Source organism: Peromyscus maniculatus, chromosome 6 (genome assembly GCF_049852395.1).
Source record: "Peromyscus maniculatus bairdii isolate BWxNUB_F1_BW_parent chromosome 6, HU_Pman_BW_mat_3.1, whole genome shotgun sequence".
Lineage (NCBI taxonomy): Eukaryota > Metazoa > Chordata > Mammalia > Rodentia > Cricetidae > Peromyscus > Peromyscus maniculatus.
This window is the reverse complement of record NC_134857.1, coordinates 56,670,684-56,698,303: the sequence shown is the minus strand read 5'-3', so window position 1 is coordinate 56,698,303 and position 27,620 is coordinate 56,670,684. Positions and strand designations below refer to the sequence as shown.

The 27,620-nt window shown below is 42.6% G+C and overlaps 1 protein-coding gene across 4 annotated transcripts in view; it reads left to right on the top strand.

Annotated features, from left to right (window-relative positions):
- The window catches only part of Golim4 (golgi integral membrane protein 4), an 82,192-nt gene extending 57,954 nt beyond the window's left edge, over nucleotides 1-24,238 (top strand). For 2 of the 4 annotated variants that reach the window (XM_076574271.1, XM_076574270.1), the window contains 9 exons: nucleotides 305-460; nucleotides 3,079-3,318; nucleotides 5,604-5,860; nucleotides 6,663-6,745; nucleotides 8,022-8,131; nucleotides 11,766-11,933; nucleotides 12,272-12,340; nucleotides 22,059-22,130; nucleotides 22,535-24,238. In XM_076574271.1, coding sequence (XP_076430386.1) covers nucleotides 305-460; nucleotides 3,079-3,318; nucleotides 5,604-5,860; nucleotides 6,663-6,745; nucleotides 8,022-8,131; nucleotides 11,766-11,933; nucleotides 12,272-12,340; nucleotides 22,059-22,130; nucleotides 22,535-22,684 — 1,305 coding nt within the window. In that variant the 3' untranslated portion in view covers nucleotides 22,685-24,238. Of the gene's footprint in view, nucleotides 1-304; nucleotides 461-2,997; nucleotides 3,319-5,603; nucleotides 5,861-6,662; nucleotides 6,746-8,021; nucleotides 8,132-11,765; nucleotides 11,934-12,271; nucleotides 12,341-22,058; nucleotides 22,131-22,534 lie in introns of all 4 variants that reach the window. The other 2 variants (XM_006972665.4, XM_006972664.4) reach the window with 1 other exon arrangement.
- Nucleotides 24,239-27,620: the final 3,382 nt, after the last annotated feature.

Genomic DNA, 27,620 nt, shown 5'->3' with positions numbered 1-27,620 from the left:
ATAGAATGATTGACAAAGTTCTGATTTTGACTCACATAGCCTGGGCAACTAACCTGTCTTGGATATTTTTTCTGGCTCTTAATTCTGACTCTAATTTGCATGTGCTCAGAGATGGTCAAGCATGACCAAAGAGGAAGTCCTAGTGCATGAAGGTCGTCCGCAACTTTGCTAACAAACTTAGGTTTAATGTTTTTCTAGTCATCCAGTGAACCTAAGAGCCCGTCTAATTATTAATCTATGAGCGTTGTCTCCTTTTTCTCATCAAATTGTGCAATTTTCTCTCAACTGTACCATTTATATGCAGACTCAAGTTGCAGAATATAAACAGCTGAAAGATACTCTGAACAGGATTCCGAGCTTTCGAAATCCTGACCCAGCAGAGCAGCGAAATGTCACCTTTCCCCGCGGGACTCCACAAGGTTACAACATAAGAGAGAAGCCGACTGGAGAGCTACGAGAGGTGAGGGGTGTGCCCTGGGGGTCCCTGATAGGTGGCATGCCCTGTGGAAAAATGCTCTCTGTACAGCCCACTCTTCCTTCCATGCAGATTCCCAGAAGTTCTTATACATCAGCATCCTTAGTACAGTATGTTTAAATGCAGGCTTCTCAGCCCTAGCTCCACTTTCCAATTCAGTTCCTTTGAGGTTTGGCCTGGGGATTTGTATTTCTAACCAATTCAGCTAGTCTGGGAAAAAAACACTGATAAATTAAATCTGTAGCGTTTACTGGGAAAGGCTTTCCTGGCTTTGTTTTTCTCTATGTAAATTTACATGTGTTAAAGGAGCTCTGGTATCTGAATATTTGAAAGTGAGATGATTTTTCTCTCCGTTGAGTAGGTGAAAAGGTTTTAAATGGCATGAGAATAGTATGTGGCAGCCCACTTTGTTATTAGCATTAATATAATGGAACTTGCTACACTGCAGGGTCTGTATAGAGCATGCCAAAATCATACTAAAACACCTGTGTAACCCGACCATGATCCACTTTATTCTTGTTCTTCATGAAAATCAAGACTTGCTTGAGTGTGTTTCAAAAGGGCAGCATCACCAGTGTGGTTATGCTTATCACTAATTCTTACAAGTTACTTGTATGGATTGGCAAATGGCTCAGCAGGTAAAGACCCTTTCCCTCGGGGATTAATGAGCCGAGTTTAATTGACAGGACCCAAATGAAGGAAGGTAAAGGAGTGTTCTCTGACCTCCACATGCTTGCTATGATGGGTTTGCAGTAAATGGTTGAGAGTCTTGTCTCCAAGTGGCCAGTTTATGGCGGTAACGAAGTCAACATCGATGGAGTTCTCATATGAATATTTTTAGCATCATCAGAGCAATCCTTCACAAACAGGCTTGAGGTCCTTGCAATCTGGTCCTTTCTTGGGGATTTATAACCAAAAAGTTTAAGATGGCAGGATGGGATCACATGTCTGTCATTTGTGTCCTGTTAAGCTGACGTCCAGCTCATTGGGTTCACCGTCTGATGACTGAGAGTTTGGTTTGTTCCGCCTGTGAGCTGGAGATAGTAGTTATCTGCCCCTAGCATTCCTCACAGGGACAGACTGGGGATAAATGGCAGTGTTTGAAAGTACTTAGAGCCCTTGAGAGAAATGTTTTCTACAAGGCAGTTTTGTAACAAACTTGCCAGAAGACTTTGTCAAAATGTACACTTGTAGACATTCCCAGATATTCAAGGAAGAACTTTTCTTCCCACTTCATGATTTACTCTCTTGACTTTTTCAAGAGTGATAATTATATCCCTACTAGCTTCAGAGTAGGGCTTCCCATTTCAAATTGCTCATGGTGTGGTCCCCTAGGCATTTAATTATAAGAAATTAATCTGACCAAGGAAGTAACTTCCTTTTTGATGAAGAAGAGGGAAAAGGCACTACAGATTTTCCTATCAGTGTCTTTATCTTCCTAACTAATATAGATCAAAGAAAGGTTGGAAACTTACAGAAAATATTGATATGACTCAACAGATTTTAGAGAAGACATTTTCTAAAAAAAGTTTTTTATTCTTGGTTTAGTTTTCTGTATTGACAGTGTAAAATAAATACACAGACTGGCTTCGGTTTACAGAAGATGTAATAAGGAACATTAATATTTTATTGGGGCTGGGAAAAGTAAGTCAGCAAAATTCTTGCCACATGCCTACATTCAGTCCCTAGCACCCATTTAAAAAGCCTCGCATTGTAGCATGTGCTTAGAATGCCAGTACTGGGGAAGCAGAGACACAGAGATCATGGGGCCCATTGACTAGGCAGTCTAGTCTAACTCGTGAGCCCGTGGACCCTAAGGAGGGACCCTGTCTCAGCATCCAAGATGGATAGCTCCTGAGGCTGACCTCCAACATCATCAGCTGTGTCTGTGCACGTACAAACGCTGGCATAAATTGAAACGTTGTAACAAAGAACATTTTGTGTCTTGTTGAGCTGAAACTATTTTAAACTGCCATGGATGTCTATTGGTAATACAAGTCCCTCTGATTACTAGCGAATGAAGCTAATAAGAAACAGCCTACTATTTAATCCACTGAATCTCACATCGTATCCTAGTCCTTTCCAATATCTGTTGAGAAGGCAGTTGACCTTGAAGAAACTTTCAGAAGCTGTAAGCAGGAGGATTGAGGGTTTCTGGATTTTATTGTTTTGCTTGTTGTTTATTTCCTTTCTTTTCTGAGGAAAGCTTGAGTCAGGCTTCCTTTGGGGTAAGTTTTCTCCTGATGCATGGTTGCTGGAAGGCTTCGATTTCCTGGTCACTGACTATTCTCTGAGATAGAATTTTACCTAAATTATTTCTGTCTTAGGGAGAAATGACACAGTGAGAATTAAATCACTCCATCACACCTGTTTTCTTTTTTAAGTCACAGTTGTGTATATTTCTACACTCTAGGACTTTGCTTATGCTGTAGCCCTTTAAAAGTGGTATTACAAGAATAATGTCACTACTTTTGAAATAGTTTTTTTGTTTTTTTGTTTGTTTTGTGCTGTGCTAATCTTAGGTGTCTCTAAACAATGAGGTGTGGCAGAACCATGAAGCAGCGCCTAGGAGAACAGAAGAGAAACCTTTCTCTTCCATGCAGAAGGAAGCAGGATTTCAGGCTCCAGCAGAGCAGAACCAAGTGGAACCCAGAGAGCCAGAGGAGCATCAGGTGGAAGAGGAGCACAGGAAGGCCCTGGAGGAGGAGGAAATGGAGCAGGTGGGGCAGGCAGAGCATCTAGAGGAAGAACATGATCCATCACCAGAGGAGCAGGACCGGGAGTGGCGAGATCAGCAGGGTCAGGACGCAGCCCACCTTCTGGATGGCCGCCCTCAAGCTGAGGTGCGTGGGTACTCAAAGTTCTCTCTGATGGGGAATCTGGCTTTGGTTTTCGGTACTAATGAAACCACAGTGGGGCTGTGGAGATACTCAGTCAGCGGCGTGCAAGCATGGCGACCTTAGTTCGGTCCCCACATTCCATGTAAAAAGCTGGATGTAGTGGTGTGCTCTTGTAGTTCTGCACTAGGGAAGCAGCCCCATGGCTCCCTGGGGCTCCCTGGCCAGCCTAGCCTAACTAGAAAGTCCAGGTTTTGGAAGAGATAGTGTTTTTAAAAAGCAAGGTGAATAGCACTTAAAGAAGGACACTTGAGGTACACACACACACACACACACACACACACACACACACACAGAGGCTTCCTTATGAATCAGTCTCTACAAATGTTTTTGAAAGATTTCACTGAATGTTCTTTGCTTGTATTTAAATATCCTGCTGTAAGACTAATGGCACAGTATAGCTCCAGAAGGTGGTTGGTGATCAAAGCAATGCTCCTTGTAGACCTATATATTCCCCCCATTGTCAGTACTGCACAAGAGACTCGTCCTCATATCCCCGCCAGTGCAGCAGGTGAGCTCCCAACTGGGCGCCTCCCCAGAAAAGCCTAAGTCCCACCTGGAGTATCCTGATGTGGAAATACGTCTACTTTTCTGTGATAAAGAGTCCTCCTTCTAGTCATTGACTTCCAGTTACAATGCCAGCTTTTGCCCCATTGCTGTCAAAGATGACTCAAAAGCTCTTACCTCTCTGCCACTTACTTACCACTTACCACTTTCACACATGCCGCTTACACACCTGCACACTTACCACTTACACACATGCCTGTGAGTGAATACCTTTCCCAGGCTCTCCTCGGGAACTGCTTCCTCAGCTTGTCGCTGACATCTGAGACACATTCCTACCTTCGAAACAAACAAAAGCAGCCAGTGTCTTTAAAGGAACTTAATGTCAACCAGCACTGAGTGCAGCCAGGGACCTTTCTTCACCCGTCTTCGAACTCATACCCAACGATAATGCCCATGGATGCTGATGATTTCTTTGTGACGCTGAGGCTTTATTTGTCCACCTAGTCTCTGAGACACGAAGCTGTGTGACGCTTCGGCCTTCGTAGGTGTGAAGACCTCTCTTGTTGCCCCTCACATCCTTGGAAACTTTCTATCCCAACGCCATTGCCATCTTCCCCTTAGCCCCGTGGTCCTCAACTCTGCCCTTTTCCTTTTGCTGACAATTGGATGTGTGTATTTTAATTGGGGAGGGAAGGGAAGGAAGCTGGATAACTCACTGGGGAGCAGAATTTTAAGAACTGCTGTGTTTGATGTTCCTCTAACCAGAATGTATTTCTGCATCTATGTATAGTTTATTTATATAAAATCTCTTCTCTGGGGCAGGCAGGCATGATGGCTCAGTCAGTAAACTGCCCACCTTGCAAGCATGAGGTCTCAGGTTCAGTGTCCAAGAACCCAAATAGAAAACAAGGTGTAACTCGGTCCCAGTTCTGGGTGGCAGAGAAAGGCAGACTCCTGGGCCTCACGGGCCTTGTTAACTCAGCAAGTCCCAGGCCAAGGGAAGACCCTGTCTTAAACAAGCACAAAACAAAACAAACATCTACAAGGTGGCATTTGAGGAATGGGAGCTGAGGTTCTTCTTTAGCCTCCAACCCATACTCACATCTGAACAGCACAACACACAGGCATTCTCTCTCTCTCTCTCTCTCTCTCTCTCTCTCTCTCTCTCTCTCTCTCTCTCTCTCACACACACACACACACACACACACACACACACACACACACACATCTCTAGCTCTACCTCTTTCTCGTCTCCGCTTCCTCAGTATAAGCTGAGATTTGACATTTTGTTTAGCCCGAGACTGCCATGTCCATTGTTGGAGTTAATTAGCATCCTTGGGTCTCTAACTCTTCCTAGGCAAAGCCTCAGCCCCACAAATTGTGCAATTAGTGTGGGGTTACCAAGTGCCAACTTGATTCAGAACCCCTGAGCATAAATTTAATTAAGGGTGGAACTGATTTCTTGTGTTGTGCTCTGTTCCGTTTGAGCTGGAACACCCTGAAAGACGGCTTTCCAGCTGGCAGGTCTGCTATAAGATGGCCGAGGCCATTCAGAGAAAGATGGAAATTATGAGATATTGGACTTTATGGATAATTGGGGGTCACCTGCCGTAAAGTGTTAAGAAGCCCACCCTGCCTCCTGCATTTGCCCTGACTAGAAAACGAAGGGAGTGCCCGGAGGGTCCAGCCCCTCTGGTTTAGAGCATCAATTCCTTTTGTTCCAGGAGGACCATTCAACCAAGGCAGTCACCAAATTCCGCTCCCCGTATGAGGAGCAGCTGGAACAGCAGAGGCTGGCGGCAAGGAGGGATGAGGAAGCCCAGAGGTTGAGAGAACACCAAGAAGCTTTGCACCAACAGAGGCTACATGGACACTTGCTACGGCAGCAGCAGCAGCAGCAGCTCCTGGCCAGAGAGATGGCTCAGCGGAAGCAGGCAGAGCATGAGGACGCCCAGCAGCCGCAGCACCCGCAGCAGCTACGGTACCCTGCCCCTCCCCTGGGTGGGTGTAGACAGTCCTTCCTCTGGTGTCAAATCAGCTTTGTGTGTGTGTGTAGCCCCTGAACCCGTGACAGGAGGGCAGGCTCCTATTGCTCATGTAGACAAGGTAGGAAAAAAATATGGGGGAATTAAATGCTAACTACTTAATTTTAGCCTAATTTTTTTTCTTCCTAACTGTAGCAGTTACGGGCTGAGAAGGTGGCTTGGTGATAAAGGGCTTGACCCACGAACATGAAGACCTAAGTTCAAATCCCCAGAATCTTTGTCAATCTAAGTACCATGGCGCACAGCCTATAATTCCAGGGCTAGTACACCGGGGTGGAGATGGAGAGAGGAGACTCCCTGGAAGCTCACAGCCAAATAACCTGGAGTATGTGGAGGCAAACAACAAGGGGCAGGGGGTGGGGTTGTCTCAAACAAGGTTGGCGTCGAGGACAGTGTGTAAGGTTTTCTTCTGACCACCTGGCACGTGCTGTAGCATCTCACAAAACTTACATGCACACCTATCACACGCAAACCCCACAAAATAATGATCTCAAAATAGACTAACCAACTTAGTGCTGACTTTATTATTCACCATGAAATGACATTTTACCTCTTCACGGTATGCTTTGAAAACGTATCTGGTGTCACTACTATACTTTAGTGTGTATCTAAATCTCAGAAACAAGTTATGGCTCATTTTAAAAGTGGAAAATGCCTTTTTATCCCTGTCTTGAAAGATAAATGACCTTTCCAAGCTGTGGCTGTTAATTTCTATTTCTGAATTTATGTTCCTGGCAGGCAGCAAGTTAATTACAATGCTGTAGAGAATGACGTCGTGCATGGAGCTGAGGACCAGGGAATCCATGAAGAAGAGGGAGGAGGTGAGACTCCTCAGACGGTGACCCTTCCGTCCAATGACTCCGTCATATCACACCATATGGGGAAGCACGTTCCGTAGCATCCACAGGCAGAGTGCATACCTGTGCAAATACAGAGAGCAGCTGTGACTCACACTTACGCTGTTACTACGCTTAGTCTGAGTCCTGGCAAAAAGATTTAGCACTAGTGAAAACTGATGAAGAGAACACCTTTTTCCTACAACATTCTCCCCTCTGTTGAATCTCATTGTGTGCTTAATGGTTATGTCTGACAAACAATCATAGGATTAGTATTCTTCAGGAACTTTCTCTGTTTTCTACTTAGCCTAGAAATCTTGCACCCTTGCTTATATTTATAACAAACATCAAGTATGAAATTTGTCAAATGCTGCTTCCTGTGGAGGCAAAGCTGAAGTTAACTCTGCTTGGTGCCAGTGACTCTTACAAATGTTTGATTTTCTAGAAAGTGTCTAAAGAAAAGCAAGGGCATGCACTTACTCAATCAGCAGCCTATTGTGGTATTTTATAACCCTACGAGTCAAGAAATTGTCGCCTTCACATCCCCCGTGGGTCACTTTAACTTCTTGTTTGTTAGTCATAAGACTGGGAGCTGTTTGCCGCCTTCTTGTTTAGTAAGTCCCCCTGTGCTCTCGTGTCTCGTCAGCAGGCTCCCCTGTTTCTTTAATATGTCCAGACTAAGTAACTCTCTGTATACTTAACCTTCTCTCTTATGTCCCACTTTTAAATGATTTACAATTTTTGTGTGCTCTTATAATTCTGTTAATCTGAGTATTCCCCCCCATAAAGAATGTCAAGTTAACTCTTATGTCAATGTAGGCACAGGTTATGTTTTTCTGGCAGCAATCTGTCTGCTTCTGAGTTCACAGTTGTTGCTGTCCATTTTTAAATGTCCAAGTTTTGGAAAACTCCTTTTTTCTGACATTAACCAAAAAATTTAATCGTATAGAATTTCTTTTATTATGAGAGTTTTGATTATTCTTTTCATATCTGGTGGGGAAATGTCAGTCTGCTATCAACATCCCTTAACAATGATAGAATGGGACATTCACCCGTCCATTTGACATACAGTACAGAAAAAGGACAGAACTGCTCAGAAAACAAAAATAAAAACAAAAACAAAGTAAGACAGAGACTGCTACCCAAGACGGAGGTGAGATAGATTGATGTGATCTCCAGGGAAGCCACTGTAGGCTGCTTTGTGAGAGGAAAATCCTTCCTGATCTACTTAGAGCTAATTATGGTTCCTTTGCTTTGTTAGCCTATGAGAGAGAGAACCAACGCCAAGATGAAGCTGAAGAAGACGCAGGCAACAGACAGGAACCTCATGAACCAGGACCTCAAGAAGCTGACCCCGAAGCTGAGGCAGATGTAAGTTTCCTCCTCTGCTGGTCCCAACCGTTAGTAACTCACAGGGCAGGCAGGAAGAAACGTGTGCGACTCAGGCTTCTGGCTCCAGATGTGCTTTCTCCTCGGACAGAGGAGGACATCTTACCCAACTGTGTAGGAACGAAACACAAGTGTTTCACTGAAAACCCTGAGGTAGAGTGTTGCAGGTCCCTGCAGGAATCACAGCCAGCAGAGAAATGAGCAGCAAAGAGGTAAGAGTGAAAACTCAGAACCGCCGGACTCAGTCAGTCAAAGGGATCAAAACATCCAAAGTCTGAACCCGTGGTTTAATTTCCTTAACACATTTAAACACAGTAGAACTTCATGGCGAAAGTCTCCATGTGACAATTCTTATAACAGAGCTTCAGGGATGGCTACAAAAGTCTCCATGTGACAATTCTTACAACAAAGCTTTAGGGATGGCTACATAGAAATTCCCCTTGCAAAATACACCACTCTGGCAAAGTGCCTGAGACCTTTATCATGAGAATGAGTTCTCTTGACTGGCCAACAGTGCTCAAAGCTAGGATCTAGAGAGGAAAAATTGTAATAAACAGAAGTCTGAATTCTATTGATAGAGAATGCTGAGTACATGGGGCTTCTTAAGGGTACGTTCTATTCACTGAGAGGCAAAACCCAGGATTAGGGCCTAAACAGTTCTCGAGATCTGGGGGAATCCAGGAGAAGGCTGGCTCCAAAAGGAGTAGCCAAGGGTCACCAGGTCGTCTGACCACCTTCACTCCAGCATTCCAAGTGAACAGGAGACAGTTTTCCTTCCGTTGCAGAAAGCAGGCCTGCGTGTGTGCTTAACAATTCTGGTTTCTCCAAGCTGTGCTTCTGACAGTGGGGGTGTGTGGAGTGTGTGGAGATGGGCTGGAGGTTGCTCTAAGGATTTAAAAAAAAAAACACTTTGGAAGCTTTTAGGTTGAGCAAAATTGAAAAGCATTGAAAAATATAGTGACTCATAAAGACTGAGAGGAGAGAGCAAGCCAGCATAAATGTTAGAGAGAGGACCAGAGAAAGGATGTTTGCTGAGCATGTTGTATGGGTCTGTTGGGTTGTGTCATGTGACCTGATTTCTACACAGCTGTCCAGGGACCATCTTAATAACAATAAATAAGGATGTGTGGCTTCAGATTTGAAAAGAGGGGCTCAGGTGCCAACATAGTGTCCACAATTCAGAATGTAATTGTGTAGACGCTAGGTTAGCCTTTGCATTAGCTGAAAATAAGACCCTCACCTTTCAACCTGGGCAGTCTAGGTCCTTAACCCTACTCAGGAGCAATACAGGCATTTGTGGAATGAATCCAACCCTGTGTTTTGTGCAGATGATGTTTACAGACTACATTAGTTGTCTTATTTTATATGTGTGTATAAAATATTGCTAATTATATATATATATATATATATATATATATATATATATATATAGAGAGAGAGAGAGAGAGAGAGAGAGAGAGAGATAATAAATCAATACTCGCATTGGGGTAGCATTCAATCTCTGATATTTTATGAGTTCTGTCTAAATTAATCCAGGGACCTGGAAGGAAGAGCCAGGTCCTTTATGATTGTCAGTGCCAAAGTCTTTCTGGTCATTGTTTGGAGCCCTTCGATGCAGACGGCTTTCCGACTTACCTTGCACTAAGGTGGGGCAGAATACCTTCTCCTTCCCTCTTCTGCAACAGCATTTAGGAAACTCTGCAGCTGGGAACCTAGCTCTGAATTTTCCCAGTAATTGAAGCAGGAACACATGAGGGAATGAGACAATATCCCTTGAGAGCAAGAAAGCCGGAGCACAGAAGGCTGCAAGTGTGTAAGAGGAGGCAGAGGCTGCCAGTGGGGAAGGGGTGGGTATGACAGACACTTTAGGATCTGCTGCAGGACCCCTCGCTGATGGGATCTCCTGACATCTTTTTGTTTATTCTAGCCAATGCACTGAAAAAGATAGGCCTTTTAACTAGACGTTGTGAACCACCTCTTGTCCCAGGCTGTTGTATTTTATGTAACATTTTTTTTTCATTTTTATGAACTTTTTTTTTTAATAAAAAAGGTGCTTAGTGTTTTTTTTTTTTTAAACGGGGATTAGATTACAGTTTCTTTTTTATCTCCCACACAGATGACCAATAATTCATACAAGAAAGCCTATGAGGCAAGAGATTACAAAGTAATTGGAACTGGGTGTGAAGGGGATGACTTCTCATTTATATGGAGAGCAGTGTCATTTGCACTTGAAGCTCCCAGCCAGGCTATGCAGTAATAAGCCACCTGACACTGCAGGGAGCTCTTGACCATGCCCCGGCAGCTCGGTGAGCTATAGCCAGAGCCCCTTGCCTGCACAGCTCCGAGAGGCTGAGTCCCACTCCATGGCTCCAGTGTCCCATGGAGAGCAATTCCCACTTCAGTAAGTGTCCCATGGCTTACCAAGGGATTGGGGATGCCCATCTCAGGGTCACTGTGAGGATGGGTATTATTTAACAGGTGTGCTAGGGTCTTAAATGGATAACTGAAGTAATTGCGATGTCAATTCATTTGAAAGGCGTTTGTGGGACACAGTTACTCAGAACTGCTGTGAAAATACCTTTGGCAGTGCGCCGTCTGATTCTTCCTATCCCTTTCTTAAGCAATGTTACTCTGCTTCATGGTAGCCCTAGTTGATAAAAGAAATTTGGCGTGCTACACCTAAAGCATTTACTGTGGAGTTCTTTTCTGCCCTGTCTCTTTGGTAGGTTTTCCCCTTGGGTCCTTCCACTATGGGCTTTCTTTCCCATCAGCTACTTTTTCCCTATTTACATGTTAAAATGTTCTTGCAGGGAGCTGCAGAGATACCTCAGTTAGTCAAGTGCTGGCTGCTTCCTCTCCAGCACTGACATATAAAGCCAAGTGTGGTGGTGCATCTTACAATACCAGTGCTGGAGAGCTGGAAACTGAATGCCCAGGGTTCCATAACAACCCAGTCAAGCATAATGGATGGGCCTTACGTCTCACTGTAATTTATCCTATCTAAACATAGAATGTGAACTCCACCTGAAGTTAACCTCTGGCCTCCACACTCATGTGCACTCCTGGGCAGCTACAAATAGGTGCAAGTACACACACTTGTACACGTGCAACCAACACGTCCACCTCACACTCACAGATTTCTCTCCGAGGGAAGTGGGTGTGAAAGCCAATGTAGCAGTGAAAGGAGTTACTATTTGCCCCCTAACTCTCCCATCTTGATTATTACTGATCTGTTATTTTCCACTTAGCCCTCTGACTTGTATGAGCACTGTTGGCTGCGTAGTGAAGCGTACATTACTTACTACTAGAATGTGGAGGAGTCACTCTCACAAATGAAGTGCCCCTCTTCCATCAATCTGTTTCCTCCTACTGACAGAGCGAGGGGAGCTCCATCTTGGACATGGAGATATTCCATGCTCTGCAAGTCTTGGGGAAAAAAATTAATTTGAGCTGTCCGGCGAAGGACAGTTTCCTTTCCTGCCAGTGTGTGTGTGTGTGTGTGTGTGTGTGTGTGTGTGTGTGTGTGTGTGTGTGTGTGTGTGTGTGACCTTTGCAATGAACTTAAACTTGAGCCTCAGTTTTGAAGCGGCGGGCGCTTTTTATGAACATTTTCCAGAGGGCGGCTGTGGAGGATATAAACCCAGCAGATGACCCCAACAATCAAGGGGAAGATGAATTTGAGGAAGCTGAGCAAGTGAGGGAAGAGAATTTGCCGGAGGAAAGTGAGGAGCAGAAACAAGGGGAAGCAAAGCAAGACAATGCAGAAATGGACGAGCACTTGGTGGTAAGATGATGCCTGCTATAAAGGGTGGGTTCAGCCTGAGCGTTTCCGTAAATGCCTAACTGATGGGAAAGGCGTGTGCTTATGTGGGTTGAGAGACAATTTGCCACATCAGCACATCATCGGGTTTTGGACCCTTAGGTAAGATGATATGCCTGTACTCCAAGAGGAGATAAAGAGTGACGCACACTTCTTTTGAGAAATGAACACTCAGCATTTTCTGGCTACTGATGCCTTTGCCAGGATGCTTTTCATCCTGGTGTGCTCATCCTTTGACCCCGCATCCTGAGAGACGCTTCTCCAAGGTACAGTAATGTGAGCCTCTTCTTTTGTTCCTACAGATGGCAGGGAATCCAGACCAGCAGGAGGATAATGTTGATGAACAGTACCAGGAGGAAGGAGAGGAGGAGGTATAAGATTGGGTGCATGCGACCGGGCACACTGGGCATACTTCCCTCAAACAAACCTCAGCTCTGTTGACTTTGACATTCAGACTTAAAGGGGGTGAGCAAGGGATGGGAGCTTGAAGAAGAAACGGATCATGGCCGTCGAAACACTTAGAAGATAAGAAACCAGAGTGATTTTAAATGACGAAAAGTTTGCAATCAAGAAGACCTCTGGCCTAGTTAGATACATGTGATCTTTTTGAGAGTATCCATGCATGCATTTTCTTGCATCCAGGAGAGAAGAACAAGGCTCTGCACTTCCAGGGAGTGTGTACTGACCCCTGTATCTTTCTCTCTGGAATATTCCCCATGCTGTCTCAGGGAGAACCTAGAGAGTGAAGTGGGACCCATCTAACCCACTCCAAGTCACCAATTGTTTCTTCTGACCTCTTCCCTATATGAATGCAGAATCTTAATTAAGCTTAATAATGAAGCCTGGGTCATCTGACAAGTGAGAGGTCTTGAGTTCAGTCTCTAGCACACCCCCTCCACCAAAAGAAAAAGGGAAAGAAAAAGAAAGGAGGAGGTAAAATATGGAAAGGACTGGATCCCATTTGAACTAAGATGTATTTAGATAGAGTTTCTTAATATTAAATTTTAATTTGCTTTCCACTGTAGATTTCTGACATATTACCACAAATGAATCTTATATAAAAACTATCCCATTGTCTTATTTCCATGATTAATCAGCTGGTGGTGCAGTGTGTGAGGGATTATCTCTAGCATCTATCTCTCTAGTGAACTGTATGTGGGAGTATCTTAAGGTTTCATTACTGTGAAGAGATACCATGACCACAGCAACACTTATAAAGGAAAACATTTAATTCAGGCTGACTTACAGTTCAGAGGTTTCGTCTGTTATTATCACAGTGGGAAGCATGACAGCAAGCAGGCAGATGTGCTAAAGAGGCAGCTGAGAGTTCTACATCCCTATGGCCAGGCAGCAGGAAGAGAGAGAGCCACTGGGCCTGGCTTAAGCTTCTGAAACCTCAAAGCCCACCCCCAGTGATACACTTCCTCCATTAAGACCACATCTACTCCCACAAGGGCACGTGTCCTAATGTTTTCAAATAATGCTGCTCCCTATGAGCCTCTGGGGGCAATTTGCACTCAAACTACCACAGGATGTATGGTTTGCATCTGTTCAAGACCTCACATTTACTCCCTTTATAGACAAGTCAGTATTTTCCAAGTTAAAGCACTGGTTAAGGGCCACTTCATAACGAGAGTCTTGCAAACAGAAGGCTTTGTCGCTGCGGGGAAGGACAGGTGAGATGGTAGACACAGACAAGTGTCATGACATGACGACCTAAAGCCAGGCCCCCAGGAAGAGGGCAAGCTCAGAGTTTGTGTTCTGCAACTCACACCACCCCCTCCGCTGCCTTCATGAATCACTGCCTCATTCTTACTGATTGTACTCAGCTTTTTAGAGCCAATGCTAGAATTGTGCTTATCCCAAGAAAAGAGAAAAGCCTGCCGCCCTTTATGACCACAGCCGTGTTCTCTGTAACGGGCTTGATCATTGCATTCCCTTGCATTTCCCCTCCTGCTGTTCATCTTCATGAAGACCCAGAGATGAGCTTTTCAGAAAGAGCGTTGGAGAAAGTAGCAGCCTTGAATATTAAGACATTTGCAGGAGAAAGCTATTCATCAGGACTGCTCTTGTAACAGCATGTCTAGACCAATAGTCCTTTGTTTCCTCAAGTCAGATCAGGGGGAGCTTTGAGGGATTAAGAGAGAAACGGTTCACCTTGGCTTCCTTTTAAAAATTCAGAAGGGTAAACATAAAAGTTTAATCACTGTTTGCCAATTCCCTCTCAGCTCGGTAGTATGATCAGTTAAAGGGAAGGATAGAAACCCTGAGATGTGAGAGCGATGGAGGACAGTAAGAAAAGACAGACAGGCTAGGGCAGGCAACAAGGCAGAGGCTTGCGCTGTTCCACTGCAGCCGGCACCCAGAGGCGGTCCTTCCGCTCCACTGTTCGGTTGTTCCTCTCCAAGGCTGCTAACACTGTTCCTGAAGCCCCAGGCCCTGCCTTGAGGCCTTGTAACAAAGTGTCTATATTTTTTTAACCCCCTCTTGCATTGGATCTGGAATCTCTCTCTCTTTCTCTCTCTGTCTCTCTCTGTCTCTCTCTCTGTCTCTCTCTCTCTCTCTCTCTCTCTCTCTCTCTCTCTCTCTCTCTCTCTCTCTCTCTCTCTCTCTCTCTCTCTCATACAAACACCTGACATTTAAGACTAAATCCTAAAACTCTCAGAAAGCTTGTCTTTCCAGTCTTAACTGCCTCCCTGTCCACTGAGCATCCCTTGCACAGGCTGTGTTGAATTTTACCAACTCTTTCCATTATTCCAAGGCCTTCTGTGGAGGTGGGGAGATGAGCAGATGCCACATTTCTTTCAAACACAAATAATAAAGATGAGGTGCTGAGCAACCTGCGGCGAGATGAGCAGTGAACTAAAAGCATGGATGCACTGCATAGTTTTAGTGTCAGGGGTAGAGGGGCAGCATTCATGGACACACTTTAACAACAATGAAATCCTGAGTGCCTTCATCCCGCCGGTCTCTTTTTAGCCTGAGTGTCCCAGCTGTTCTAGAATGGCTGGGCTGCAGACTTACAATAGTGCCCAGTTTTCTTCCCTCCTGGGCAAAACTCAGATGTGTAGGTGTTAGTGTATTACTGTGTCGGTATTAGTGAGGGTACACATTCACGTCTATACCCGTGAGTGTAGTGGCCAGAGGGCAACCTTGGATGTCATCCCTCAGGGGACATCCACCTTTATTTTCTTAAATAAAGTCTGTCATTTGGCCTGGCATTCACTAAGTAGGCAGGCTGCCTAGCCAGACAAGCACAGTTATCTGCCTGTGTCTGCCTCACCGGTACTAGGGTTATGTACACGCCACATGGGCTCTGAAGATTGAATTTGAGGTCCAATTGCTTACACCGCAAACACTTCAGTGACTACTCTATGGCTCCAGCTTTCCACTACCTTCTTTTGTCTCAGCCATGTTATCATTCTAAGACATAAAAATGATGATTCCTGACCATCATTTTTTTTTGTTTATTTAAGAGTTTTAGAGTGAAAATACTTGTTGAACTATTTCTCTCATATTGCTAGCATTCCAGATATTTTATTTCCTTTTGAGTGAAGAGACATATTTTGACATATCTAAAAAAGAAGTTTATGTATTTTAAAGTATTTAAATGTTAAAAATAGATTAAATGGCTGCTTTAAAAATCCGGGTACTTTAATGTCTATAGTACAACAACAACAAAAAAGCAGATTAATATGAACATTCCAGGAGGAGAAGTAAAAGGTTGTTTGTCCACTTTCTGTAGACAGAGGGGCACACACCTGACACCACAAGAGCCTGAAAATCAGCTTTCCCAGGCCTGGGCTCAGGTGATAGAGTTCTGGCCCAGCAGGCCAGAAGCTGACAGCTCTGTCTCAGTCAACACATAGCTGGCTGTGGTGGAGCACACCCACAATCCTGGCACTTTGGGAGTAGAGGCAGGGGGATCACAACTTCAAGGTTGTTCTCAGCTACATGGCAAGTTTGAAGCCATCCTTCAAACTTGAAGGGATGTAAGCTCCTGCTAGGAAGGGAGGAAGGCAGGCCTTTTCAATGGGCACAGATTCTTTTAAACCTTGCTGATCAGCCATTGTAGCTAATGTTGTGGAAGGCCTTTGACTGTCTAGCATGCCACTACCTCCGGATCCTCCCACTCTCATCTTCTTAAAGTGAAGCCTCCTGGTTTCTAGCTAGGTACAGTTTCTCTCACATGTACAAGTGTTACTACATATGCTAGCACAGGATAGCTAGCCAACACTAAATTCAAATCCAGGGTCTGCTTTGTTTTGTTTAACCGTTAAGCAAGGTTGGCCCCATTGGGTGGTATTCTTTCCTGAAATTTCTAAAGCACAGTTTTCGGGCTTACAAATGAGAAGTAGCAGTGTTGAGATGTCTTTGATAAGGCATGGTGCCAGCTGAGGCAGGATATTAAGGCAGACTGTTGTGGAAGACGTACATGATCAAAGGTGAGCTTTTGATCTGGGGCTATCAGCTTCAGCATATTGTAAAGCTCAAGAATACAATATCATCTGTTCTTCTTCAGTAATGCAGTTAAGATGAGCTTGGGTTACTTTGGTCTCGAACATGATAAATGCATTACTATTATATATGTAAGAGTCTGTTGTCTCTATGGCTAGAATATTACAGACTATCATTTCTTGATTAATCAAAGAGCCATTTACATCATCAGTTCACAACTATAATTAGAATGACAACTGGATCATAAGCTAAAATTTGTACAGTAGGTCCACCGAGTAGAGAAAAGGAGAAACAGTCTTAGAAAGTTTATTTCCCAGCCAGCCATTCTTAACCATCATCCATTGTACTCAAAAAAGTAGTGTCCTGTCTCAGCTGTGACCAAAAGTCACATTAAGAAGTTCATGAAACATACAAACCCCTAGACCAACTCTACCCTGCAGAATTTGTATTTATCTTTTGAGGGCTCTAGAAATCTGAACCCTTCAAAAGATCTACCTTCCAAGCAGCAGATATTGATATTTTGGGAACCTTTGTTTAGATAAATAGTCCTAGGGAAAGCAGCTACCTAGATAGTCTTCGGAAAGTGTGACCTCTTAAACTTATGTGAGTGCTCACACCCATTTGCTAAACATTTTTCCACTAAATGCTTAAAAGGACCCACAGCTCTCAGACCACTCCTCCCTGAAACACACATATAAACACCAAGGGTCATGGACTTTATTCAACATTTTTATTTCGTGTATGAGAAATTTGAGCTTCAGAGAGGTCAGTTAAGTTTTTCATAATCACATAATTTGTTTATTTATTGTTGAATTCTAACCATGGCTCACCGAGGGCTGGCATGAGGTTGACATTATTAAACATCCCAAGAACTGAAAGTTAATGTGGGAGATTTCTTGGTGGAAATTAATATGGAAAGAATGATGGAACCAGAAAGTCACCATGTTGTGACCCCCAAATCAAACCATCAACTTAAGACGTAATCATCAATGAATGATGTCACTACATGAACAGAGTTCAGGGAACTTTCTACGGAGCACGGAGTGACGGGGCGGTCAACATCTGCTGTCACTGACCAAGGGCAACCTTACTGTTAACAGGACAAACACACGTAGGATGCCTGCTGAGGAGATGAAAGTAGGGAGTTTTCAGCACCACTTCTGAAATGCCCTGGGCTCTTGAGTTGAAGCTGAATTTGTTCACACTTTATGAAATTTGTTCACTCACACGCAATATAAGGCCCTAGAGGGATGGCTGAAGGGATGGCTGAAGGCATAGCAGACAGAAGTGAACTTAGAATTTTTTAAGGAGGAAAGGAAGCCCGTGTCATGCATGATCCTTGTTCAGATTTTGATTAGGACAAAGTGACTGTACATATATCTTTTATGACAGCAGCCAGGTGTGGTGACTCGCAGTTGTAGTCCCTCCACTCAAAAGGCTATGGGACAAAAGGACCACTGGTTGATGCCCGATTGGGTCACTTAGAGGGTGTCCATGTCTGCCTGGGTGGCAGTGTAAGACTTTAATCTCAAAACAAAGCAAAAACATTTTCAAAAAGGCAGTCAAGAAAGAGTGTGAGTGTGGTCCAGCCAGCAGACTATAGCACAGGGTTTGGAAGCTATCAGACGTCTAGAGAGACATGCATTGCCAGAGATGTATGCTGTGGGATGTAAATGGCTTTACATGGAAATTGCATGACGTATAGAATTTTAAGACTAATTCAGCAAAGGCCTGAGGAGATGGCTCAATTGGTAAAATATTTACGATATAAGCTTGAATGCTTGAGTTAGGTCAACAGCACTCCCATTAAAAAACAAACAAACGAACAAAAAACTAACAAACATGATAGCACACACTTGTTTTTGTTTTTGTTTTTTTTCCTAGATAAGAATTTCTTTACTGCTGTTGGTTTTTTATAAAGTAGCTGTTCCCATAGTGTTCATGGGAATCCTGGGACATTCAGAAGACATTTACATAAGGTTAATGAGGGTTAATGAGGTTATTTACATTACAGACAGTAGTTATGGGTGAGGTCAGAGTTACTTCACATATGTTAACATAACACAGCACACTGTAATGAATTATATGCAAGAACAGTTATATTCTTAAGTGTTTTATTAATATAATTTTTTAAGTGTTGTAACTTTCTTTTTTTAATTTTTTTATATTAAGAAATTTTTTATTCATTTTCCATACCAACCACAGATCCCTCTCTCCTCCCTCCTCCTGCCCCCAGCCTTCCTAAGCCAGCCCCATTCCCTCCTCCTCTGACAAAGTAAGGCTTCCCATGGGGAGTCAGCAGAGTCTGGAACATTCAGCTGAAGCAGGTCCACACCTCTCCCCCTGCATCAAAGCTGGATAGCACACACTTGGAATCCCACCACTGAGAAGACAGGCAGGAGCACCCCTGGGGTTCACAGGCCAGACTAGGGAAATAGGTGATCGTCAGGGTCAATGAGAGACTGAGTTTAAAAAAAAAAATAGGGTGAAAGCCTGAGGAAAACACCTGACATTGATTTCTGACCTCCAACTTCTGGTGCACCTGCACACACACACACACACACACACACACACACACACACACACACACACACACACACATACACACACACACACACATGCACACACACATGCACATATACAGGTGTATACATAATTCATTGAAAAGGGTAGGCATGTCATAGATGATACAAGTATGGCCATGTTGACATTAGTGGCTGTAAGAGTCTTAGTAAGTGATTCTCTTTATTGGCATGCACTTGAGGGTTTTCATAATGAAAACTGTTATCCCAGTATGCTATAACAGATCTGTAATCACAGCACTCCAGGAGCTGAGGCAGGAGGATTGTGAGTTTGAGATGAGACCCTGTCTAAACCAAAGCAAAACAACAAAATTGACCTCACTGTTTATATAGAAAGAAATACTCAGAGGCAAGCCTTTGGTTCAGGTTGGTCTATCCACACAGTATATGTTAAGAGGTGGAAAACTCCCAAAAGCATAGTCTGTTTTGTAAATAAAGTTTTATTGGAATAGAGCCAGGCCTATTTATTTGCATATTGTGTACAGCTGTTTTGCTCTACATCGGTAGAGTTGTGTTGCATGACAGAGACAGAATGGTTGAGGAAGCCTGAGCAGTTACTATCCCCCCCCCAACAAAAAAAGAGTTCCATCCTCTGATTTAGGAATTTTTCTCACTGCACTGCATAGGTTCTAAGCACTTCTTCCATTCTCAACTAACTCACTTTTAGCCAAGTAATGCATTCTTCATTAAAGTTACAGAACTTTAATTCTGTCTTTGTTGGTCAAAATCGACAGGAACACTTGAGCAATTTAATAATGCTTCTGTTTGTCAGCCCTGAATGTAATGGAGAATATATGTTCCACTGCCCTCGTCCCAGTATCCTATGGAATGTCACTGTGAGAGTCTATGACTAATGGCAGAAGAGATGTCATGGACCACTGATAAAGACGTAAAGTGAGACACAGATATATTTAGCTCACCCTATCAGAAGTTGTGAATACAGAGGACATTCTATGCCTCTGATCTAATTATTTGGAATGAATAACAGTGTAGGGGCTGTAGGTCCAGCTGATAGTAGAATGACTAGACTCATGAAGACTTCCCTCCAGCCTGGATAGCTTGGAAAAGACATCCTTTCAGGCTACAGACAGGCCAACATCTATCCACAGCTCATCGGGAGGCTGAACTGTTCTCATTTCCCTCATCCTGTTTGGATGCTTTGACTGTAGCACCTCACCCATTTTGCACAGTGCCAATAGCCACTCCTCCAGCTCTTCTTCTCCCAAATCTCTTACTGCCCCGTGCCGTTCAAGAGGGCTTAATCATTTACCATGATCCTAGAAGAGACTGGCTTGGTACCAGCACAGTCTTCTGAGACTCTTTGTAATATATGCAAATGACTTCTGTCTTTTGGCATACATATGATTTCAGAAGTTAACAAGTTAGAAACTGCATTATCGTCTACTTCTATAAGATGTGATCATTAGAGGTTATTTTGTAAGAGTATTTGGATGCTTTCTTTGATTTACATTTTCAGATAAATGCTTTCGATCAATGAAACTATGATAATAGTGAACACAACATAAAACAATTTCAAACAGAAATGTGCTAGAACATTAGAAACATTAGAAATAGAATATTTCATGAAGAAGTTATGATTATTTTGTCCTATTTTCTATATATTTTAGCTAGATAAATTTATTCTTAGATACATCAGTTTTCTACCTCATTTTACATAGACAATGGTATCTTTTGTACCTATGGAGAAGAGATATTTTTGCATTTATTTATTCATCCACCTCATTGTTCAGCTGTTACTTATTAAATTCTGACTTGCTGATGGAAGCAAATGCAGAGACCCACAGCCAAGCACTTGGCTAAGCTCCTGGAGTTCGTTTAAGGAGGGAGTAGGGATTATAGGAGCAAGGGGGTCAGGATTATGATGGGGAAAACCACAGAAATATCTGACCCCAAGCTAGTGGGAGCTCATGGACTCTGGACAGACAGCTGGGGAGCCTGCAGGGGACCGCACTAGACCCTCTGAATGTGGGTGAAAGTTTTGTGGCTTTATATGTTTGTGGATACCCTGGCAATGAACCAGCGCTTATCGCAGGTACAGGAACTGGCTTTTTAGAGCCCATTCCCTATGGTGCAATGCCTTACTCAGCTGTGATGCAGGGGGGGCTGATCCTGCTCCAGTTTAATATGCTAGCTAGCCTGAGTTGACTACCTAAGGGAGGCTTTACCCCCATGAGGAGTGTATGGGGGTGGGGTGGAGGGGAGAATGGGAGAAGTAGGAGAAAAGGAGGAAGGGGGAACAGGGATTGATATGTAAAATGGGAAAAAAGTTTTAAATAAATAAAGAAAAAATTCTGACTTGCCTGGAACATGCCTGGTTATTGATAACAGCAAATAAGACAGGCTGTTTTGCCTTTCTAAGACTTCTGTCCCATCAGCTTTGTAGATTCCTGGGTTTCTTCCATTTGGACATGGAAATACAACAGTTTGTTAAGAGCGCTGAATCCCTTTACCGGTTGACTTTGTAGAGCTCACCCATATTTGAACAAAACAGAAATCAAATCCACGGGTCCTTCTTTGAGAATCACATTGATTTTGAGACTTTTCTTCTTGACGGTTTCATATATTTATATAGTGAATTTTAACCATTTTCCTCCCCGTTTCCCTTTCCCATCCTCCTCCCTGGCCTCACTCCCTCGCTCTAGATGCTTCTTTTCAACCAGTCTTCCTATGTCCTCGTCTTCCTTTGGGGTGTGGTCCCGAGTCTCATTAGTGTTTCTTGCCCAGGCATGAGAGGGAGTCATTTACTGGAGCGAATGTTTCTTCTGGGTGCTACAGCGCCCAAGAGAACGGCGTCTGTTCCTCCAGCGACCCTCACCTGCCAATGCCTCCTCCAGAGGCACATCGCACATCCCCTCACATCCACAGGACAAGTCCAACTTTGGGCTCGTGTCACTTTTCAACTTGAGTTTTAGTTCCTTTTTTTTTGCAAAGATGTGCAGTTTTGAGTGAATATCTTAGAAATCGGATCGTTTTGTTTACAAGTGTTTAAATGGGAAAGCATCACTCAGTCTGTGTGATTGTGTTTTAGGTTCAGGAAGATTTGACTGAAGAGAAGAAAAGGGAGTTGGAACATAATGCTGAAGACACTTATGGTGAAAACGTATGTTGATTTCTTTGAATATGGGCATGAGTGTGTATGTGTGCCTGCATGTATATATGTGTGTGCTGTGTATATATGTATGTATGTATGCAGGAATGTGTGTGTTGGCCTACTCTGCCCTGGAATGTCACATTTCCAAATAGAAATCAAACACATGCACACAGACAGGGACCAGCAGCCTATTCTCTGCACCTCTAAGGCAATGACAAGTTTAGCAGGCCCACCTAGAATAAAGGAAAGTTATGATAACTGGAATATTGAGAGGCTGTAATATTGTTTATGAAATCATTTTCTTCACACCTTCTGTTCCTCCAAAATGAATAACTTTCCATCTTTGTTGAAGAGAATTATCAGTCACGAACGCTACATCCTCTCTTAGATTTGTTTTTTCTTTTATCCTTTAGGCTGATGATAAAAATAATGATGGCGAAGAACCAGGAGCTCAAGATGGTGCCCATCCCAAAGGAAGAGAGGAGCATTATGAGGAGGAGGAAGATGAGGAAGAAGACGGAGCTGCTATTGCTGAGAAATCCCATCGCAGAGCCGAAATGTAGCCGGACCCAATTTCTAGACTACGCTCAGCCAACACATTTTTTTTCAAGCTGCTCTAAAACGAATCCCGCCTACTGAATTCTAGAATATTTAATGACATACAAAAGTGAGGGTTTAGACTTTTTTAACTTTTATATTAGAAATGCTATACATTTATATGAATATATTTTGATAACTTAGCTTAGAACTTCTTTTATAGTCAAGTTAAACATGGACAAGAAGACAAACAATGAGACATGCCCTCAGGTCTGAATCTCATTCTTCCGAGATGGTGTGATGTTGTAAAGTGCGTGGCTTTTGTGCATGTCTCAGCTCATTACTTTTTTGTTTTCTGGCTTCCAGGTAGTCTACCGTTTATATTGGATAAAAGGCAGGATTGGATTTAGAAACAAGGCCTACTGAAAAACACTGCAAATGTCGAGGGAGTGACTGGTAGCTAAGTGGCTGTTCTTGCAGGTTCTTATGTACAGCTCTGATAGGATGTCACTACTGCAGGCTGTCTGGAAATGAGGTCCATCTGCACAGTTGACATGCAATTGGAAAGCCTTTTTTTGTGTGTGTGGTGGAGCAAAGATGTTGTTTTTTAAACTTTCAGGTCAGTTAGAAGAACATTTACCATTGCTTAAAATCACAGCTGTCATGCTTGAGGGGAACCAAGTATGAAAGTTGAATAATATTAATATGAAAGTATCCTGGATTTAGTCTTTTGTTATAGAGGCCAAACAGGGGCTGACACACTTAAAAACTGATGTAGTATGTGTGATGGTGCTTCCTGGGTGAACTCCCAGTTTCCATCATTTCCTATCTAAATTCTCTTAGTTCTAAGCTCTTCTGTATCCAGTTTCTACAGCATATGTTTCTCCCTTAAGCTCTGTGCCTTGGTGTGTAATTATTTGGATCATAGTCATGGATATGAAAGCATGCAATGCTACAGTTTAATAAGATTATTTTTCAGAACTATATAGTGAAATATCTTTAGCACTATGATAGGAATTTCCCTCTCAATGACTTTAACTATGTACCCAGAATTGACCTGCCTTTGCCTATATATAAGGTATTTTAATGGCTATGAATAATAATAAACATCCCTGAGGAAAAAATTCAAAGTGGAAATTTTTTCCTAAAATGAGCACATATTTTAGTTTGTACCATTAATATTGTTAAACACGTAGAACTGGGCCACAATTCATCTTTGTGTGGTTTTTAGATACTACTTTCAAAATAATAAAAATGAGTTTCAGTTTCTGCTATTATTGTATGAATGTAATTTTAGTTTTTAATAACCACACTTATGTATGGTTTTGATTTTCCCAGCTGAGCAATTGTGTATGTGTGCATAGAAATGTTCTGTTCAATTGTATTTTGAATAACCAGTAACCATAAATCAAATCTCATCTTTATGTATAAAAGCCCCTTATGTAATGTAAAATGTATGATATTGTACATAATACTCAGAATACAATTATTTTGGTAAATTAGTTTGTATTTTAATGTCCCAGTTGCAGTATTTAATTATTTGAAACTTGGGTAATAATCAATAAAGCTATGAAAAGTGATGGGTAAGTCTTCTAAAGCATATAATTTCCTGGTTTGTTATCTATGGTTTTTCTTGATAAGAAGGATATAAATTAATGAATTATTAAATACCTTTCCCAAACTGCTTCATTTTCTTTCTTTTTCTACTTTGATTGGCACTTGACTTCTCATAGCCCATCCTCTTACCTAAAGAAGAAGCTAAGGACTTTTGTTGTCTTTAAGCTAACTTTGGGGCCTAGAATGATGTAGAAAAACATGAGAAAGCGGGGGTATCATCTTCACAATCTATGTGTAAATCTCTCTATTAAATCACCAATCATGAACTATTCTGGAATATTTCTAACTCCATGTTAGAAGAACATTCTAGGGAGAACTAAATCAGACCTGATCTCCATTAATGACCAGAATCGATGTAAATTATCACTTAAATTCATCTTGCCAATTAGTGTATAACTTTGGGTTGATCAAGAGTGAGAGGAGGGCTGGGAGCTGATTCAGTTGCTTCAGGACTTGGCTGCCCAAGTATGAGGACTTGAGTTACATCCCTAGCACCTAGCATCTTAGCGTTGGGAAGGTGTAAACAAGAGGATCTCTGGGGCTTGTGGGCCAGCAGGGTGGCCAAAAAAGTGAGTTCCAAGTTCAGAGAAAGACTCTGCCTCAATAAATAAGAGAATGAGAAATGAAGATACTGAATGTGGAAGTCAAAGTATTCCATGCCTGTGCATTTATTAGAAGGACAAGAAAGCACTCAATTGGGCATGTGTGCAAACAAAGGAGCACAGATGTGATGACTGGGTCTTTGCAAGTGAGATCAGAGAAGATCTAGCAACGTAGAGCATAACCTTAGGCACAGGCACCAATGACTCACTCTTACCAAGGAAAAGGACTGACACTTATTGAATGCCTTCACAGTGTGAGAAGTATTTGACCTGGACTCTTCAATTCCCAGTGCCCTCTTGACACTGAGGGCATTTCCCTTAAGGTTGATGGAGTGGCCATTGGAACATTTGACATTGTTTACCTCTCCGAGCTTATCATTTTGTGTGTTTGGCTCTTTGGACACTTTGTGATCCATTATCATTTTGTGTATTTGGCTCTTTGGATACTTCATGATCCATTCATAATAAGGCAGGTTGTACAGGAGTGGGTTACATAGCCAGACACTTTTCTCTCTCCCACTCCAGTCCCACAGTCATGCAGCCACTTTTAAAATCATTACTCAGAGACTTAATATCAATTACAAACTGTTTGGTCTATGGCTCAGGTTTGTTGCTAGCTAGCTCTAACATCTTAAATTAACCCATTTCTATTAAACTATATTTTGCCACATAGCCATGGCATTACCAGTCTGCTGGAATATTTTCCTTGGGTGATTGGATGGCGCCTGTCCAGCTCTGCCTTTCTTCTCCCTGTATCTCTTTTGGATTTCCCACCTGGCTGGTTTGCCTTCAGGCCAAGATTTGGACAAGTTTGCTAGAAGAACCTTTATAAAGTGAGAGTTCCCTAAGATGGGGCATCACACGTTATGTCAGGAGCTTACAAGGGTGCAATATGCTCTCATCCCATGACACTTAGAAAGGAGGAGACTGATGTGGAGGTGAAAAGGTAAAGCCAGTGCTGCCTTGGATCCAGCTTTGCAGAGTTCTGTCTTTCTCTGGATGATTTAGTTGAGTCTCACCTTAGTTAACAGTTCTTTCAGGAACTGATTTTCAAGTTGGAATATGCTTAATGAACAGTTGAGACTCACAGAGACCTGTCATGAGGAGTCACTACCACAAAGTGAGAGCTGCTAGATACAATACAAAGAAGTTTCAGCATGGCTGTATTCTCATAAAACTTTATGTGAGCAAAGCAGGGTGCCTCTACAACTACAGAATACTTATCTACATGGCCCAAATACAGTAAAAAACAGTATTTCAGTAGTAAACAAGATTTTGAGGTCTTCAAGTGTTATGGATTTCTATTCCTTTGTTATTATCCCTTTCATTTTTTAGTTGGCAAGCACTCAACAGTATTTGGGCTGCTACATCTGTACACGATTTTAAGTAATTGGAAATGAAATATTTTTGTCCTTTACCATCTTGGCTGACCTTGTTCTCCCCATTCCCTGTATGTTACTAATGGAGCTTGAAATTAAATGTCATTTCTGTTTATCTGTTAACACATTTCTGTTTTTATATTAACACATATACAGCATTGTCCTGAAAGTACATGTCTTCTAAAGACCTGGTTCATTGGACAACATGGGCTTGAGCAAGATGAGATGATGTCTTTTTATCTGGTGTGTTCTCTCCTCTCTGAATATATGTGAACCAATTATACTGGGTGGCACATTCACTCCTTACAGCTTTGAAAGTGGTTTTTATGGGTTTTTGTTAAGTTCATGTACTCTACTAGAATTAGTCATTAAGATTTTATTTATTTATTTATTTTTTATTTTAATTTTGACGCACAGTCCTGCTAAGTTGCCCAGGATGGACTTGAAGGTTCAGTTCTCCTAGCTTTCATCCTCTAGTAGTTGGAGTTAATGGTCTGCAAACCCTGGGTCTGAGTATATGTGTGAGAGTATGCACATGTTCATCTGTAGGTCCATGGCAGTATGGGGGTGCATAAGCATATATATATATATGCTGTAGAATCCAGAGGCCAACCTCAGATGTCATTGCTCATGAGTTCTCCGCCTCTGTTTTCAAAAGGGGATCTTTTGATGTGTTTTCATTTGTCTGGAACTTGCCACCCAAGTAGCTAAGTTGCCTGGACCTTGAGTCTCAGAGACTTGCCCTTGTTTATATCCTTAACACCAGGATTACAAGTGAGTAGCACTATTCCTGGCATTTTTAGAATATGGGTCTAATAATCAAACTCAGGTGCTCACACCTGTGCAACATGCATGTAACCTACTGAGGTATCCTTCTTTCCTTGCCTTAAACATTTCAATACATGCAATCAAGATATCTATTATAACCCTCAACCCTAGCCAATTACTTTCTGTGATGGTTTCAAAAGGTGTTGAGGAAATCTCTGGAGTCTAACTTTCCTTCTCTTGAGTGTGTAAAAGATTTGTTTATTGACTTAAGAAAAATAAAATTTATGAGCAATAACTATGTGGGACACAGAGGTCAGATCGTAAAAGATAATGTTACCTCCTTGCTCTGGCTTTTGGATCACTCCCTATGAAAGCACCAGCCACCACAACTCGGGAGCTATTCAGACAGCCTTTGGAGATGCCCTACATTCCACACAGAATGGAACTGATGTTTCCTGACAACGGCAACATGAGAGAACTTGGATCGAGTGAATCCTCAAAATCCTGTCAAGCCTTCAAATGATGCAATTTCATCGTATGTCATGAGAAACTCAGGCAGAACATCCCAGAAAAGTCATTACAGACTCCCCTAGGTC